At 44.9% G+C, this 17,357-nt stretch overlaps 2 protein-coding genes across 5 annotated transcripts in view; one reads left to right on the top strand and one right to left on the bottom strand.

Annotated features, from left to right (window-relative positions):
• ACKR2 (atypical chemokine receptor 2) overlaps positions 1–17,357 on the top strand; it is a 53,535-nt gene that overhangs the window by 4,252 nt on the left and 31,926 nt on the right. For 3 of the 4 annotated variants that reach the window (XM_058678467.1, XM_058678471.1, XM_058678466.1), the window contains exon 3: positions 10,501–10,575. In XM_058678467.1, coding sequence (XP_058534450.1) covers positions 10,559–10,575 — 17 coding nt within the window. In that variant the 5' untranslated portion in view covers positions 10,501–10,558. Of the gene's footprint in view, positions 1–10,500; positions 10,576–12,681; positions 13,153–17,357 lie in introns of those variants that run through there. The other variant, XM_058678468.1, reaches the window with a different exon arrangement.
• Positions 4,046–12,549, bottom strand: HIGD1A (HIG1 hypoxia inducible domain family member 1A). The gene is made up of 4 exons (XM_058678474.1): positions 12,410–12,549; positions 6,175–6,293; positions 4,693–4,827; positions 4,046–4,188 (listed from the first exon to the last, which is right to left on the bottom strand). Exons 2-4 carry the CDS (start codon positions 6,269–6,271, stop codon positions 4,139–4,141), a joined length of 282 nt encoding a protein of 93 aa, XP_058534457.1. The 5' UTR covers positions 6,272–6,293; positions 12,410–12,549; the 3' UTR covers positions 4,046–4,138.

Here is a 17,357-nt window from a genome sequence, read left to right as displayed (position 1 = left end):
TAGAGCTCAGCTTGGTCATACCATGCATGTCACTTGGGGGTTACACATACCCTGTTATGGTATTATGTGACTCAGCACAAGCCACTAGTTTATAATCAGAGGTTGTGGCCCGTGTACACAGCCTGTCTCTTCCCAGACTCGGACATCCACGAAGCTGTCATCACACAGGTACTGGAGCATGGATTCAGAGCCAAGAAAACAAGTGCCCCGAGATATTTCTGACCCAAGATTAAGCCTTAGTAAATTTTCTCACTTCTTTATCAAGAAGTGCCTCTCCGCTCTCCCCACCCCCATGGATAAAAACTTCATTTTCTACAAGTTCAAGGCCCTTTTTGCTGGAGTTGTGATTTGGGCTTTGTCGACCACTAGCCCCTCCAGCACACTGTGCTTTTAGCATAGCACCATTTGGCTACAGCAGTCAACCTTGTTTTACCCACAGAGCTGTTTTGTCTAAATGTGTATATAGTGATCTTACTCATGTTGACTTTATTAGAAAACTCAGTGTTCTGCCAAGATTCATCGGTTCCCAGGGACTGGTCTGAAAGATCAGCTTTCCCCTGGCTGCCCACCAAGCCTTCAGCCTGCTGGGCTGGCAGTAGGTTTTCATTTTGTCTCCAGATTTCCGAATTCCAACCTTGGCTTTTATCACCGTCTTTCAAAGCACCTCGATGAAAGTCACATGATCCAGTAATTATGTTTCTCTACTATTGAACTAGACCCCCAATGACTTGTGAGTAGACTAGCATTTCATGTATCACTGCCACAGCAAGGGCTGTTTGTAGAGGCAACCTCAGCTTCTTTATAAAGGCCCAAAACAAAGACTCACTGGCGCAAGGTGGCAGCCACAGGAAATGGAAAGGACAAGTTTGGGTTAAAGGAGACTGGTTAGGCAAAACTGCCATGACTTACGATTGATTTAATAGTGACAAAGAAGGAATGATGGCTTGAATGTCCTCTGCTTTAGCCTAGCAGCTGTGATGGGCTGTGGATTTACATGGGAATAGAAACTAAATCAAGTCCCTCTGAGCAGCAGTTACTCATGTGTGAGGAGGGAGGCCTGGCTCACATGACTAATATTCTAATTTAGTGGTTGGGCCACTGCAAAGTTTTGACACCAACTCCAATATGTGTGGAGTCAAATTGCAGCTCTGACCACCAGGTGTCACTGTTGCTCATGGACTAGAAAATGGGGAGTTGCTAGTCAGCCCTCTGTGTCCAAGGGGCATCCCAGGACCACCCTCCTGACTCCAGCAAGCCTCCTGTTCCTTATAAAAACGACATTGTCTGACCTGTACACATCTTCCCATATGCTTTAAATCTATAGTACTTCTAATACTTAACAAAAATGATAAATAGTTATACTAATGCTATTTAGGGACTAACAGGAAAAATGTACATTTTCACAGTAGAGATGTAGTGTTTTTACCCTTGAATATTTCCTCCTCTTTGTATACCTGCATTTCCAATGAAAATAAGTAAATCTTAAAAAAAAAAAATCTAATCAATTCAACACTTAAATTTAATACCAGCCTTCCCTGCTAGAGTATAAATTCTTGAGAGGCCAGGGCCCATTGTCTCCTGTGCCACATTTCTGTATTTAACAGGAATGTAAGACAGCCATTCTTGGGGCCCGGCGTGATAGCCTAATGGCTACAATGGCTTGCCTTGGACGTGCTGGGATCCCATATGGGCTAGGCGTGGGTTCGCATCCTGGTGGTCCCCCTTCCCATTTAGCTCCCTGCTTGTGGCCTGGGAAAGCAATCTAGGATGGCCCAAAGCCTTGCGACCCTGCACCCATGTGGGAGACCAGATGGATGCTCCGGGCTCCTGGCTTCAGATTGGCTCAGCTCCCACTGTTGCGAATGCTTGGGGAGTTCCCCCAAGTCCTTCTTGAAGGACTAGCCGTTGATTTTAAACTAACTGGGAAAGAAATGTGAGCATGGCAGAACAAATTATCAACACTGGATAGTTTCACAATGTAAGAATAATACAACTAACAGAAGAATGGGAAGGGTTGCACACTCTGAAATAGTTGGGAACCAAGGCACATCATTGAAGCTATACCAGTAAGCCAAACGGGCTAAGCAGACTTAGCTGTACAAGAGTAAAGTTCAGCTAAGAGAATCATGGCTAGCTTTGGGTGGGGGAGAAAGGAAATATGCTAGACTTAAATACTGTTCATATGGAATTATTAGTGACTGAGAAGAAAGAGGAGTATTATGTAGACTAACCACCAAAACAAGAATCACCCACAAAAAAGAAAAACAAAACACATCACATAAAATTAAAGATAATCAAAACACAAAGCAGAACAAAATTAAAATTATGACTCAAACTGGTGCTCCTCTGGGATGCCAACCTCCTACATGAATGCTGCCCCAGTGATATATTCTTTTTTATTTTTTTATTTTTATTAGAAAGTCAGATATACTGAGAGGAGGAGAGATAGAGAGGAAGTGGAGCTGCTGGGATTAGAACCAGCGGCCATATGGGATCAAGGCGAGGACCTTAGCCACTAGGGCAGTGATATATTCTTAAGACACTTTCACATAGAGCTACAGTTAGCCACCATTTAATGAGGACCACAGAACTTACTCAGTCCAAGGTCTAATTTCATAGATGGTTGCCTTAATTTCACACAGGCCAGCATTTCAAGCCTCTGCTCACTATCCTGTATTTTCTAAATAAAATGGTTTAAAAGAATAGACGGGCCTGGCGTGATGATTCACTAGCTCCCATATGGGTGCCGGTTTGTGTCCCGGCTGTTCTACCTCCCATCTAGCACCCTGCCTGTGGCCTGGGAAAGCAGTGGATGATGGTACAAAGCCTTGGGACCCTGCACCTGAGTGGGAAATGTGGAGGGAGCTCCTAGCACTGGATGGGCTCAGTTACGGCTGTCGTGGCCACTTGGGGAGTGAACCTCAGACACAAGATCTTTCTTTTTGTCTCCCCTCTCTATGGATCTGCCTTTCAAAACAAACAAACAAAAACTGTTCCCTCTGCTAAGGGACATTCTCATCTAACCTAAAATTCCCAGGACAGCCCGCCCACTGAGGACCATAACTCTTGTGAGAGTTGTGAGGTTTAAATGAAATGATGCATGGTTCCTCCCTCTGTGGTTAGGAAGCTTACACGAAATCACACAGCACATTAGTGCCTAGCGTGTGGCATGTGCTAAATGCTCAGTAAGTCTAAACTGTAATTCTCTCTTCAGTTCCTACCAAAGGTACAAAACATTCTATTTATTTTCTAGGAATTTAATTTCTATGCTACTCTTATCTTTCCAAACTGAAATAAATACAAGACATTCAATGTGTTCACTCACTTTAATAGCAATATATAGATCAGACTATCACCATAGAATTTAAGTTCAGGTTAGACAAGAGAATTTTACAAGTATAATTACATATTCTGTATATATCAAAGTTTGTGTATAATGTCTGACCAACCAACTTGCTCACAAACTATTAGTCACTTCCATTATAGGTAATTTAACATTTATAAGTCTTGCACAGAAGAAAAAAAAAATACTGTACACATTTAAAAATGTGAATTTACCTTTGCTTTAGGCAGTTAAAACACAAGTTTCAATTTCAAAATGAATTTAGAAACTATTCTAGTATAACAGCAGCAAAAATATAATTCTGCAGTTATACACACTCTCTCAGTTAGGGAAGGGTTACACTCTCTCAGGGAAGGGGTTTACAAGTTCCATTCCACGAACTCTTTAAAAAAGATAACTAGCCCAAAAAATTGAAATAGTCAACCAGTCTATGAGGCAGGCAGGAAAAAAGTGAAATTAACTGGGGTAATTATACTCCTAACATGCAAAGCATGTGATATTCTGCAGCAAACTGGGAGTAGCTTCAAGGTTGGCCTGTTGTTATTCAGGACTACAAGAGTTTCAGAAGGGGGAAACTAAAATGTAACATTGTGTTAACTTGGCTCCTCTGAATGACCCATGAGTGAACTGGTCACAAATAATTTTGGTTACTAGACAAATTGCAACTACAAGAAAGGAGGTCAGTATTGAAAACACCATGTATTATTGTCCACATCCACTCAAATTATTTATTTTCAACAGAAAATGTAACCTCAATATGAGATGTCTAACAGACCCAAGCCTGCATCCCGTCTTCTAAGGCTTAGGTTTCGCCCAAAATTCCCGATACATGGAATAGCCCATACCTAAAGAGAAAGAATACTAGTTAAACATTTGATAACATGAACAATTTTAAAAGTTCATAAAGTAGCTAACATGGAATATGTACAAAGGGAAGAAAACCCTTTGCCTTAATAGTTTAAAAAATAAATATTTAGCTGGAAACTTAAAAAGGAGTCACTCTTGTTCCAATATGATACCAGTTAAATTAATATATTATAGTGCCACTGAAAGTATGTGATACCCACAGTTCAAAACATCACTCATAAATAATGGATGTTACCACCAATTCTATTTATACATCTAGATTCTTCAATGAACTTATAAACTCAGCGATGGAGATAAGATTGTTGTTTTTCTTTCTTTAAAGCCTCAGAATACATCATAGATAGTAAAACTGTGTCATTACTTTAATTACTTGAGTTCAGTTTTTACATGAAAATGAAAGAAAGTGACATCTTCAAGTCATTTCAGTCAGCTAAAAATATTTACCTTGTTTTGTTTTTCTGAAATTTCCTGTAAGAACTTACCAACAGTCATGGCTCCTACCACGAAGCCTTGAGCGGCCACACGCATGTGGATCAGGTGAAGGGACATTTTCGTATTTCCCCTGCTTTTCAGTCTGTAGAGCCCATAGGCAACAATTGCTGCAAAACCCGCCATCCCTGGAAAGCCAAAGGCCCGGGTAGGTCAGGATCAAGGTGACTGTACCACCAACTGACGTCCTTTCTATTAATTTTATAAGGATGCTTTATTAGATTGTTAAGTAGATGACATATAAACAGATTTTTACAATTATTTCTTTTCAGAACCAAAAATCTATTAATTGGTAACAAACTGTAGCAGGTCCAAAAAGTCAGGATGATCTTTGGAAATGTGAGTTTGTTTAGTTCCTTTAGGAGACGAGGAATTAGAGTGAAGATCACTACACCACTACAAAACATGTGACTAACAGTTATCTTTAGTCAGGGAATGAATTTATTCATTTTAATACTGGAATTAGATTTAGAAAAATACTCTGAATAATAATGTAAAGATAATCACCACTACAGCAGGTAGCTGCAGAATTTCCAGATCATTAGGAGAAAAATAAAAGAGCAAAGAAACAAAGTATAAATAAAGACAAAGTGGATGGCAGGAAAAAGAGCCAAGAGAACTCACTCACTACAATAAATGTAGATGAATATTAAATTCTTCCAGTAGGTTAACAAAAAACAAAACAAAAAAGCACAACGTGGATACATAACATTGTGCAGGAGATACAAAGTGGAGTTAAATAAAGAGTGGCCAAGATTTGGGCAACTCAGAAAAAACACAAGAGAGAACATTCATCAATATTGGATGGTGAATAATAATGATTAGTCCTTAACAGTTAAACCTTAAAATAAACTAAGTAAAAGTTATTAGCAATGCAAGGCAAACTCTTAAGATAATCAAAACAAAATGTAGTATATCGCTTCCAGAAAACCACTGAATTACGTACGTCTAAAGCTTTAGGACTGAATATGACTAAACAAAATTTCCTAAATATTTTAATTTTAAACAGAGATCACACATTATTTTATGTTTCTATAAAGCCTTAACAAAAACCAGTCATTTAGTAGGCCACAAAGAAAATTCTGAGTTCTGAAAATGCGGTGACTTCCTGGGAACTGTGCGTGGTGTCTCCTGGATGCTGCTGTGTGAGCCTTTGCTGCTAACCTGCACACTGCACACCGTAATAAACCCAAACAGGACCTCCATGGTTTGCTTGAGCCTGATAACTACTGGCAAGTGCTAGGAGAGTCCTGGCATCCACTGTTCAGTGGAAAAAATAGGACAGAATACAAACAGAATAATTTCATAGTAAGGTTTGTACCATGCCAATTGCAGTACATTTTAACAATATAAGAAAAAAGATTTGTAAAAAAGATTTCAAAGTAAATTCATGCTAGGTGAATAAATTTGCCATGCCTCTACTATTTCACACTTAACACCTGAGCCGACTATTAGATTAACAAAATCTCATTTACCAATGGGGACAAATGGTGCCTCTTTAGCTTTTCGGATAAGCTTGGATCCCTGATCTTCATCATAGGAAGAAAGAGAAACATCTGTATTGGTTGACATACTGATTGCTTGAAGAATCTTCCTGAAAGAGAAATTCTATAAGATTCTCTATGTAGAAGCATCTAGAATATTAACACCTATAGTTAAAATAATCCTAGTTTCTTTGAAAATCAGATATTTATCCATGCACTTGGAAAATATTTCCATAAATTGACTATTTTTAATCTGTAGCTATTTACGTGGGTGATATACATTTAGAATTGTATATATTCCCCTTATAGTTTTGTTGTTTCTATATAATTAATTCCCTTTTAATATCACATTATTATTGCTTTAAGGATTTATTTTTATTTGAAAGGCAGATTTTGCAGAGGAGACAGATCTTCCATATGCTGCTCCACTCCACAAATCACCCAAGATGCCAGGGCTGAGCTGATTAGAAGCCAGGAGTCAGGAGCTTTTTCCAGGTATCCCACGAGAGTTCAAGAGCCCCAGAACTTGAATCATCCTCCACTTCTTTCCCTGGCAATAAGCTGGGAGCTGGGTCGGAAGTAGAGTAGCCAGGGCACAAACCAGCGCCTATATAGGACGCTGGCACCTGCAGGCAGAGGATTAGCTTGATACACCACTGTGCTGGCTAACATTACTGTTTATTAATTTTAATATTTATTTATTTTTATTGGGAAGTCAGATATACAAAGAGGAGAGACAGAGAGGAAGATCTTCCATCCAATGATTTACTCCCCAAACAGCTGCAACAGCTGGAGCTGAGCAAATTAGAAGCCAGGAGCCTGGAGCTTCTTCGGGTCTCCCATGCGGGTGCAGGGTCCCAAGGCTTTGGGCCGTCCTTGACTGCTTTCCCAGACACAAGCAGGGAGCTGGAGGGGAAGTGGAGCAGACAGGATATGAATTGGCGCCCATATGGGATCCTGGTGTGTGCAAGGCAAGGACTTTTAGCTACTAGGCTACTGCACCAGGCCCAATTAAAAAAAAACATCTAGGGCTCCTGGCTCCAGACTCCTGATCAGCTCAGCTGTGACTGTTGTGGCCACTTAAGAAGTGAATCAGCAGACGGAAGATCTTTCTCTGTCTCATTTTCTTTGTAAATCTGACTTTCCAATAAAAATAAATCCACCTTAAAAAAAAAGCCTCTGATTCAAGAGAGGAGAGAAAAAAATTAAAAAAAAAAATTATGTGCTCGAAAGGCAGAGTTATAGAGGAGAGATGTTTCATACACAGGTACATTAGCAGGGAGCTAGATATGAAGTGGGGCAGAGGGACTCAAATGCCAATATGGGATGTCACATTGCAGGCAGCAGCTTAACCTGTTAAGGTCACAATGCTGGATCCTGTCACGGCATCAAAACCACTAAAGTCTTTAAGTTTATCAGTGAAGATAGTAGCTATTAATTTCTTAGCTGTTTCATCCTAAATCAACTTCAACCTGACAACTTTCTAACAAAAATGTGCCTTGCTGCATCTTCAATATCATTTTGGAAATCCTACTAAGCATTTTTAAATGTAGGTAACAACTAAAGAATGTTCCTTGAAATTCCTTTTAAGCACAATTTAGGTTCAATTATTCCACTGAATGCAAGATTCCCTTTTGGCTTCTTTTATTATTAAGAGGGTTATCAGCGTTAATGTTGCGGCCCTGGGAAGGGCTGTTCTGAGCTGCAGCTCTGCCTTCCAGTTTGTAGATTCTGTCTTCAAACCATCTACCTTCTTTTCATAGGATTTCTTTTTTTATTTTTTTAAGATTTATTCATTTTATTACAGCCAGATATACACAGAGAGAGAGGAGGAGAGACAGAGAGGAAGATCTTCCATCCGATGTTTCACTCCCAAAGTGAGCCGCAACGGGCCGATGCGCGCCGATCCAAAGCCGGGAACCTGGAACCCCCTCCAGGTCTCCCACGCAGGTGCAGTGTCCCAAAGCATTGGGCCGTCCTCAACTGCTTTCCCAGGCCACAAGCAGGGAGCTGGATGGGAAGTGGAGCTGCCGGGATTAGAACCGGCACCCATATGGGATCCCGGGGCTTTCAAGGTGAGGACTTTAGCTGCTAGGCCACGCCGCCGGGCCCTCATAGGATTTCTTTAAATGGTACTCAGAAGGCAATACACAGGCCAGGTAGTTATGTAATAGAACAGACCTTATCAGAGAGAGCAAAGGTCCCTTCCTCCTTAGTCATCTTTTCTCAGGAAGTTACTAGGCATTTCATCACAAGGACAATAAATTCAGTTTCACCTCCGTCAAAATAATGTGTATATATAGTTTCTTATTCACTAAACTATTCCAAATTGAATGTAAACCTTATGCACAGATAAAATAAGGGAGTCAAATTTAAGTGCACGAAAACCTGTAATTAGTGTTAAAGTCAACTGCCCATCCTATACAGTCTAACACTTCTGGGCTTTTCATCCTCATTTTACCCCCTCCAATAAAAACAGAAGCTCTCCATTGACATGCATGAGAGCTAAATGGGATGTGGGACAGACTGAACAAGTCTGTGGCACATACTGGCAAGCATGGGAACCAGGGTAGGCTGCAGCTCCCACTGGTTTGCATGAGGGCCGAGTATGAAGTGGGCAGGATCGGGCTGAACTGCAACACCCATTGGTTCATGTGGAAGATAGGGCTGGAAACAGAACTGACCCAGCAATTGCAATGACCAGCATGTGCATAAGCTGATTGGGGCTACGGACTGTGTTGGACCCTGTATTGGCAAGCAGACACAGGAATCAGGTCTGAGGATCACCCCAGACGAAGTTTCTTTGGGGATCCCTCCAACTGAACTGCTGATCTCAGAACCCCAACCATGGAGAGACTATGTCAGCCAGTGGATTCTGAAGAGATTTCATTGAGCTTGGAATGGCAAGATTGGCAGCAATTCAGAACTGTTGAACTATCAAAACTGCTTGAGCAGGACCCTCAGAACATGCCTCACATCGGGGACCTGGGATGGGTGGGAGGCTGGGTGGGGCTTTTCCCTTTGTTTCTCCCCTAAACCCAGATACAGGGGGAAAAAGTGGTGACATTAGTGTGGAAACAATGGTATTACCCACTTTCCTGTAGCCCTTCACCCTTTGTATCCCGACCAACTAAGGTTATTAAAATTAGAGAGAGAGAGAGAAGCTCTTATTAGATGCCTTTCTATTCCATGAGTCAGTGACAGATAAGGCTGTCAAATCAAACCAAATGCAAATCAAGAGGTGGGAGAGTGGCAGGCTTAATGCTGTGACTTCCCGCCTCGGAGCCCCACCCTCAGTGAGCAGCAGGCTTAATGCTGTGACTTCCCGCCTCGGAGCCCCACCCTCAGTGAGCAGTCAGTTCCACCACCGACAAGAAAGCCTTGGCTATTCAGGAATGCTCAGATTAGGACTAGATCTTCTTGTTGCACTCTATTTTTTTCCTAACTCCAACTTACTGAGCTTTTATTATGTACAAGGTTCATAAGCTCAATGACATCAACAGTGACTCAAAATTAGGCATTTTTAAAACCTACACTGACAGTGTAACAAAACAACGAGGACTGAATTTAGAGGAGTGATGCTTTCTAGCCAAAGGTCTGGAAAGTTGCAGAGGAAGACTTGAGATGGGCTTTGAGGACCTGCATAAATGGACTGGATGGAGGGATCAAACACTGCATTTATTCCTTCGCTGCCTCCACACCTGATCACAAGTTTCTCAGAGATGGGCCCGGCGGCGTGGCCTAGCGGCTAAAGTCCTCGCCTTGAACGCACCAGGATCCCATATGGGCGCCAGTTCTAATCCCGGCAGCTCCACTTCCCATCCAGCTCCCTGCTTGTGGCCTGGGAAAGCAGTCGAGGACGGCCCAAAGCTTTGGGACCCTGTACCCGCGTGGGAGACCCGGAGGAGGTTCTGGTTTCCGGCATCGGATCGGCGCGCATCGGCCCGTTGCGGCTCACTTGGGGAGTGAAACATCGAATGGAAGATCTTCCTCTCTGTCTCTCCTCCTCTCTGTATATCCGGCTTTCCAATAATAATAAAATCTTAAAAAAAAAAGTTTCTCAGAGATACAACTGTGTTTATCACAAACCTTCCTTCCTCCTCCTCCCTAGCCTCATTCTAGTTCTCCCTGACCTCCCCACAAGCCTCTGCCAAGAACAGCCTCCCCTTCCCCACGGCCTGTGCTCTGTGGATAGTTCTCCTCCCCATGTCCTCTGGGCAGTTATGATAGCATGGTGCTTTGGGATGGCAGCACCCAGCACTTGCTCTGTAGTAACCCTTCTAATAGCCTGCTGAGTTTGTCTCTTTCTTTTGCTAGAAGTTCCTGAAGTCGGAACCTATACCTGCCTTGCCTGTATCTGTCTCCATTGCCTGTCATGATGCCCTTTACACCGTAAGTATTCCACAAAATGTTTGTTGAAAAGTTTTAGAAGTTATGTTTCTAAACAAAGTTATTATCAGATATTTAAGCATATTTACTAAAAAATAATTTTATGCCCCGTTAAGAGAAGTGAGAAACTATGTATGCAAGTGCTTATTTTTTTTTAAGATTCTTATGTTGCACCTATGAAAAGTGAAACACTAACAGTCTGAGCAGGTCTTTGTTTCTTGCAAACCCAAGAAATAAGTGATTATTTGTTGATGCCAGTGCAAACTTAATATGAAAATATAAAACCCACTCCTCCGTAGAAGCCCACAATTCTCTGTAAGGGTTATCCAAGCCATGTTTAAAGGGAGGGGCTGACTTGGTGACACCGTGAGTGAAGCCGTTGGCTGCGTTGCCAGCATCTCACATTGGCGTTGGTTCCTGTCCTGGCATTTCCCACCCAGCTCCCTGGTAGCCTGGGGAAGCATGGAGAACGGCTCATGCCCCATGTGCTTAGGGCCCCTGCACCCACTTGGGAGGCCAGGATGAAGTTCCTGGCTCCCGCTTCAACTGGCTCACCCTCGGTAAGTGCAGCCATCTGGGGAGTGAACCAGTGGATGCAAAATGTTACATCCGTTTCTCTTTCTCTGTAAACACGATTTTCAAACAAATAGATTTTTAAACCAAATTTTAAAAAGAATGCTTAAAAAAAAGTAACAGGACTGTTCTTAAAGGGACCGATCTGAAAAGCTTTTCCATTACTTCCCAATTTCTTTCTCACCTGCCCACAGCAAATGACCCACATCCCTGTCAGAAAGAGAAGCAAAAAGGTGTCCCAAATAACCAGGTCAGTCTCCTGGGAGAACAGCACTCATCCGGAAAGTTTAGCCAAGATTCTGATGAGGACTCTTCCAAATGCCTGGGCACCTAGGAGAGGCGCAGGGGAGCGACAGGCTGCCCAGCACTGGGTTCTGTGATGGACGGGAGGCCCTTCACAGCCCATCACTGTGGTCATCACTCACCTGTCACCCTGCTTAAAATGGCTGTCGACACCCAGCCTGGTGGTTGTAATTCACAGGTCTGGGGCAGGGCCGTGATTCTGGTGTACAGGTCTCTAAACCTGTGCGTGGCGCAGGAGCTCGGGGGTCGGTATGCCATCACTTCCCCCACCCAAAGCTCCGGGTCCGGAGCCGGAGCCTGCAGTGGAGACGACCCTCCAGGGAAACCTTCCCACCCCGGGGAATTCACAGGGGAGAGGCCAGCCTGTGCTGAATCATCTGGCCGCTCGCAGTTCTGGGTTGTCCACCCCGCCGCAGATGCCTGCCCTCCCCCGGGTCGGGTGAGAGGACCAGGGCCGGCAGGCCCTCTGCAGCCTCTCTCCTTGCTGCCCTCACCCTGTGACCTTGTCGGGACTCCATGGCCGCAGCCCCGCTCCTCTATCCCTCCTCGCGCAGCGCTCGGCCCCGCTCGTGTGGACCAGCAGCCATGCTGCAGGCACTACCCGGCCCCGGGTTCCCCCAAGTCGGCCCCAGCAACACCCCGTCTCCCTCGCCTCTCCCAGGCCGGCCCATCCACGAGGTCCCCCTCTCGGGAATCCCTGAGTCCCCAGGCTTCTGCTTTCCCTCCTCGCCGGCCCCGAGCCCGGTCCCGGCCCCCGAGTCCCCATCCTCCCCGGGTGTCAAGGTCGGGCCTGGGCCGCTCTGATCGCCTCGCTCCCTGCATCCCAGGCATCCCCCGCCGCCGGCCTCGCGCCTCCCCGCACCCTCCCAAGGTCCTCTCGACCTGAACGAGCGCTGCCCCACGTCTTCCCACCCCGCAGTCAGGCGCTCGGAGCCCACAAGTCCCCGCACGCTTCACTTACCGACAGGGACCAACACCGCTCACACCAACCGGCCTCTGGTCCTGCGGAGCGCCGCACGTCCGGCAGGCGTCTCCTCGTCCCGCCCACCGCCCGATCCAGCCAATCAGAGGCTAGGATCCTGCGCCGGGGCGGGGCCGGCCGGGTGGATACGTGCTAGGGCGTGGGCGGGGCTGCCGGAGAGGGCTCCGGATTGGCTGGCGGCGACTCGGCTGGCGGGCGGGGCTCCCGGCCCCGGCTCTCGCGTGCGGATCGAGTGGGACGTGAGAGCGGGGCGGCTCGTTTTCACGTCAGGTGACCGCGTGCTCCTGGGGTGCTCACGTCCGGGAGCGCCTCCGATTTCGGTCACCCTTCTCACCTCAGGCAGCCGCTCGAGCCCTTAGGAGCTGCGGCTGAGAGCTCTGGGCGACGGAAGTTGTTGGGGTGCCGTGGGAGCACGGGGTCGCCCTCTGGGGCCCTGACGGCGCGGGGTGACCCCTGGGCCGGTCGTGAGGGCTGTGACCGCACCGGGACCGAGGGAAGGCTCTGCAGAGGAAGTGGCCAGGCCTCTGAGGCGTCTGACGTCCAGCACTGGGCGGCACCTGGGTTATCTGAATTAGAGTGCCCCCAGTAGAGCCCAAAGCAAAACCAACTGCAGTAATCAAAGGAATTCATTATCTGAAGGAAAACTTGTATAACGTCAGAAATAATGTTAGTTGACTTGTTCATCTCCAGGGAAATAGGGGAAGATGCGCCTGGTGTAATAGGTGCAGTTCCTTCTTTATCTTTTATTGCTTTTTAATATTGTTTACATAGTGGAGAGGCATGTATGGCTCATGTGGGCCTCCGATTAGGGTCAGGTATGGAGGAAGGGGGACAAAGGCGTCCATGTCTTTTTTCCTCCTGTGATCAGAGGGGATTAGGGGAGGGGGCTGCTCCTTGCTGTTTGACTACATCAGCGCCCCAATGCCGTCATTGATGCCGTGTTAGAGACCCCATGTGGGAGCAGTGTTCCAGGGTGTTCCTTGAGCTGGCTTCCTTAGGTGCGTTTCCTTGCTGCGTAAGCTCCTTGAGTGCAGGGCCTCACATTGTACACTAACCACAGCACAGGAAGTTTTTTTTAATTTTTTAAAAAATTTTGAATTTTATGGTACAATTCTGTAGTCTGGGATTCCCCTCCCCCAACTCCCACCCCCAACTGATTTTCCCATATTGTCACAACAGTACATTCCTAGATAAGGAGTTACAGTTGTCACAGTAATTTTTAAAGCAATAGGTCACTGCCACTATTCCACTTTAAAAATGACGCTATAGGGCCCTGCACGGTAGCGTAGTGGCCAAAGTCCTCGCCTTGAGTGCACCAGGATCCCATATGAGCACGGTTCCTGTCCCAGCTGCTCCACTTCCCATGCAGCTCCCTACTTGTGGCCTGGGAAAGCAGTGAGGGTGGCTCAAAGCCTTGGGACCCTCAACCCGTGTGGGAGAACCAGAAGAGACTCCTGGCTTTGGATCAGCTCAGCTCCAGCCACTTGGAGCCAGTTGTCGCCGCTGGGGAGTGAAGCAGTATATGGAAGATCTTTCTCTTTGTCTCTGCTTCTCTCTGTAAAATCTGCTTTTCCAATTAAAAAAAAAAAAAAAAGATGCACACTTGTCTCCCAGACTCTCCTGAGGCTGGGAGAAACTACTGTGTAGGATTGCCATTGATCTGACCTGCTTTAAAATGACCTGCATTATACATGAGAAACTCTGGATCAGTCTGCTTATGGAGAAAGCATAAACAGGCAGGAAAGAACAAACCAGAGGAAGTTAGACAACAGTGTTGACATAAGTTCTTGCTCGGTTCCAAGGGAGGCAACATTTTCAGAGTAACACCATTGAAAGGATTGGTTGCAGAGTTAATATAGCTTTTGGTCAGTCTGTTGGTGTGTAATTGAAATGAATTAGGGATCCAACTTGAAACAAGTCATTTTGCTGAAATTTTGAAGATGGGCTTGAGTGGCTGGATCTGCTTCACTTCCTTGATCTTGTGAATCAGGAATTCTTTCCCTCCCAGTTATAAAGTGCATTGGTGCCCTTGCCAGGCTAGTGGTAATGAATTTGGTGGGACAAACTATTTTTTTTAAGATTTATTTATTTTTATTGGAAAGGTAGATAAACAGAGAGGAGGAGAGACAGAGAGGAAGATCTTGCATCCAATGATTCACTGCCCAAGTGGCTGCAATGGCCGGAGCTGAGCTGATCCGAAGCTAGGAGCCAGGAGCTCTTCTGGGTCTCTCAAGTGGATGCAGGGTCCCAAAGCTTCGGGCCGTCCTCAACTGCTTTCCCAGGCAATAGGCAGGGAGCTGGATGGGAAGTGGAGCTGCTGGGGTTAGAACCGGCATCCATATGGGATCCTAGCTCATTCAAGGCAAGGACTTTAACCACTATGCTATGGTGTGACAAACTCTTAATGAAATGATAGGGATGGATAGAAATATTTTTTTCCCAGATGGTCACACCTTTAAGATGTAAAATCATTAAAAATTGAAAGACAAAGCATGCTGAGAACCCCCCAAAACTTTAAGCTAGAGGACATGACGCCCTCACTCCAGCTTGGTCTGTTACCAGAGAGTCTTTGGCCAAGTTGCGTGTGTCCATTGCTTTTCCAGCATCGACTGAGAAGTTGATTTAGAAGGAGGTCACTTACAGGCAGAATCTGAGTAACAGGCCTGCTGAGGGTCAGCGTGGCCCTCTCTTGATTACCTGTCCAGCTCGAGGCTTAGCCCTTGGTGTTGGATTGCAGCTCAGCGCTAGAAGCCCTCAGTAAAGCCTCCTATCACTGGGCTGTTGTCAGTCATCCTTAGGTTCTAATCCTAGTTAAGATGACATGATTGAGTTGAACAGTTATGTAATATGACCAATCCTGTTTAATGTTGTTGGATTTGATATAAAACTCTGTGACTTAGTGCTAAGGCCACTGAATACAATGTAAACAATGAGAGCAGAATAATTTGCAAGTAAGAATTCAGTATGGCTTTCTTTTTTATTTTGCTTTGACTTTAAATAAGTCTGCTATAGTAGATAATATTAACAAATTCTGGTTTCACTCTGCCCAATTTGACTTATTTCAGAAATAAGACTTTAAGAATTTTTATCTCTTAACCCAATAGGCCTTTCTTTTCTGCACCATTGTATATGTTTCACTGTTTCATAGGATAACAACCCTTATGACCATATTTGTTAGGAAGTTGGATTTTGTTTTTCAAGCTCAACCAAGGATTAGAACATGACATTTGTTTTATGATGAGTTTTTTTTTAAGATGTATTTATTTTTACTAGAAAGTCAATCCTGTCACTCCCCAAATGGCAGCAATGGCCGGAGCTGGGTCAGTCCAAAACCAGGAGCCAGGAGCCTCTTTTGGGTCTCCCTCCTGGGTGCAGGGGCCCATTCACTAGGGTCATTCTCTGCTACTTTTCTGGGCCACAGGCAGGGAGCTGAATTGGAAGTGGAACATCTGGGACTAGAACCAGTGCCTATATGAGATGTCAGCACCACAGACTGTCACTGGCCCCCACAGTGCGATTTTTTTTAAAAGCTTTTCATGTCGTTAGTGACATGATGTGTGGGATGCTGTCACCTTAAGTGGAGGCTTGACCTCCTATGCTATGGCGCTGGTCCTGAAAATGGGTCTCTTTTGGAATTGTACATAGTAATTGAAATCTTGAAAAACGATGATAAATGTTGAAATGTAATCAGATGACTCATTTTTCAAAATGGAGATTATTCCACTGCACTTTGTCTCGTGGTAAAAAACAAACAAAACAGTGTTGAGTTGTATCTTTTGTAATACAAACATGATCGTTAAGTATGCAATGTGTATTATTCTGTTGTCCTTACTGTGAGTCATTTGGAAATAGAGTGATGCTGAGACAAAGTTATTTGGGGGCAGGTGTTCAACACAGTGTTTAAGCTACCACTTGGGATGCCTGCCTCACATATCAGGTGCCTGGGTTCGAGCCCCGGCTCAGCTGCGGAGTCCGGCTTCCTACTGATCCATACCCTGGGAGGCAGCAGGGGATGGTTCAAGCCCTTTGGTCCCTGCTACTTGTGTGGGAGAACCAGGTACAGTTCCTGACTCTTGGCTTCAGCCTGGCCCAGCTCTGAGTATCCTGGACACTTGGGGAGTGAACCAGAGGCTAAAAGTTGCCTATCTTTCTCTTTTTTGTTTCAAATAAAAAGAAAAATTTCCAGTTCTCAGGTGTTAAATCAACCATTTGTTTTTAATTTTTCATAGAAAACAAGGCAATATAGGAAGCGTCTGCCAACCACACCATTTTTCCCTTTCTTAAGGGCCTCTGATTTCCCGTGGCACAAGCAGCTGTTTACACACAGACACATCTCCTACGAAGGACATGGACTCATCAACTCATATCTATTCTGGCTAAAGCCCTGCTTGAAGATGCATTGCCTGTCCTTGGCATCCTTCTTCAAATATGTGATGCAGTCTTTGTTTGTTTTTGGTAGATGTGAAACCCTTTGAGGAAATCTGGTCTTTTCAAGCCAGATTCCGGAGTCACCAGCAGCCCTTGAAAATGTATGTTTGTATCAGGCACTTGTCATGGATCCAGAAGTTGGAGACTGAGATCCTGCCCTGAAATAATTTATAGTTTGAGCAGGTGAAAGGAACAGGTACATAGAAACAACAAAGTCAGTCTCAACTTGCTCCGAATGCAATTTCAGGTCAGGTTGACAGTGAGTAGAGCAGTTTCAAACACTCGTTGGGCATGAGATTTGAATGATTCTTGAAAGATAGTAATAAATGGAGGAGGATCTTTCAGAAAGGGCCAACAGCGAGCAGAAGAATAGAGGTGAATTGTCACGGAGGGTGACTGAGTGTGAAAAGGTAGCAATTTGTCATGAAAAATGAGCCAGGGTATTAGAAAAAGAGGTTTGCCTCATAATGGGGAGGAGCTTAAATGCGAACTAAAGAAC

This window comes from Ochotona princeps, chromosome 21 (genome assembly GCF_030435755.1).
Source record: "Ochotona princeps isolate mOchPri1 chromosome 21, mOchPri1.hap1, whole genome shotgun sequence".
NCBI lineage: Eukaryota > Metazoa > Chordata > Mammalia > Lagomorpha > Ochotonidae > Ochotona > Ochotona princeps.
Note: the sequence above shows the minus strand (reverse complement) of the source record. Positions and strands in the feature narration are given on the sequence as shown.

Coding starts and splice junctions, on each gene's coding strand:
- HIGD1A (XM_058678474.1), bottom strand. CDS start 6,271: ATGTCAACCAATACAGATGTTTCTCTTTCTTCCTATGATGAAGATCAG. Junction 4,828..6,174: donor GGCACCATTTGTCCCCATTG/GTAAATGAGATT, acceptor TTGGCTTTCCAG/GGATGGCGGGTTTTGCAGCA. Junction 4,189..4,692: donor GGTAGGAGCCATGACTGTTG/GTAAGTTCTTAC, acceptor CTTTCTCTTTAG/GTATGGGCTATTCCATGTAT.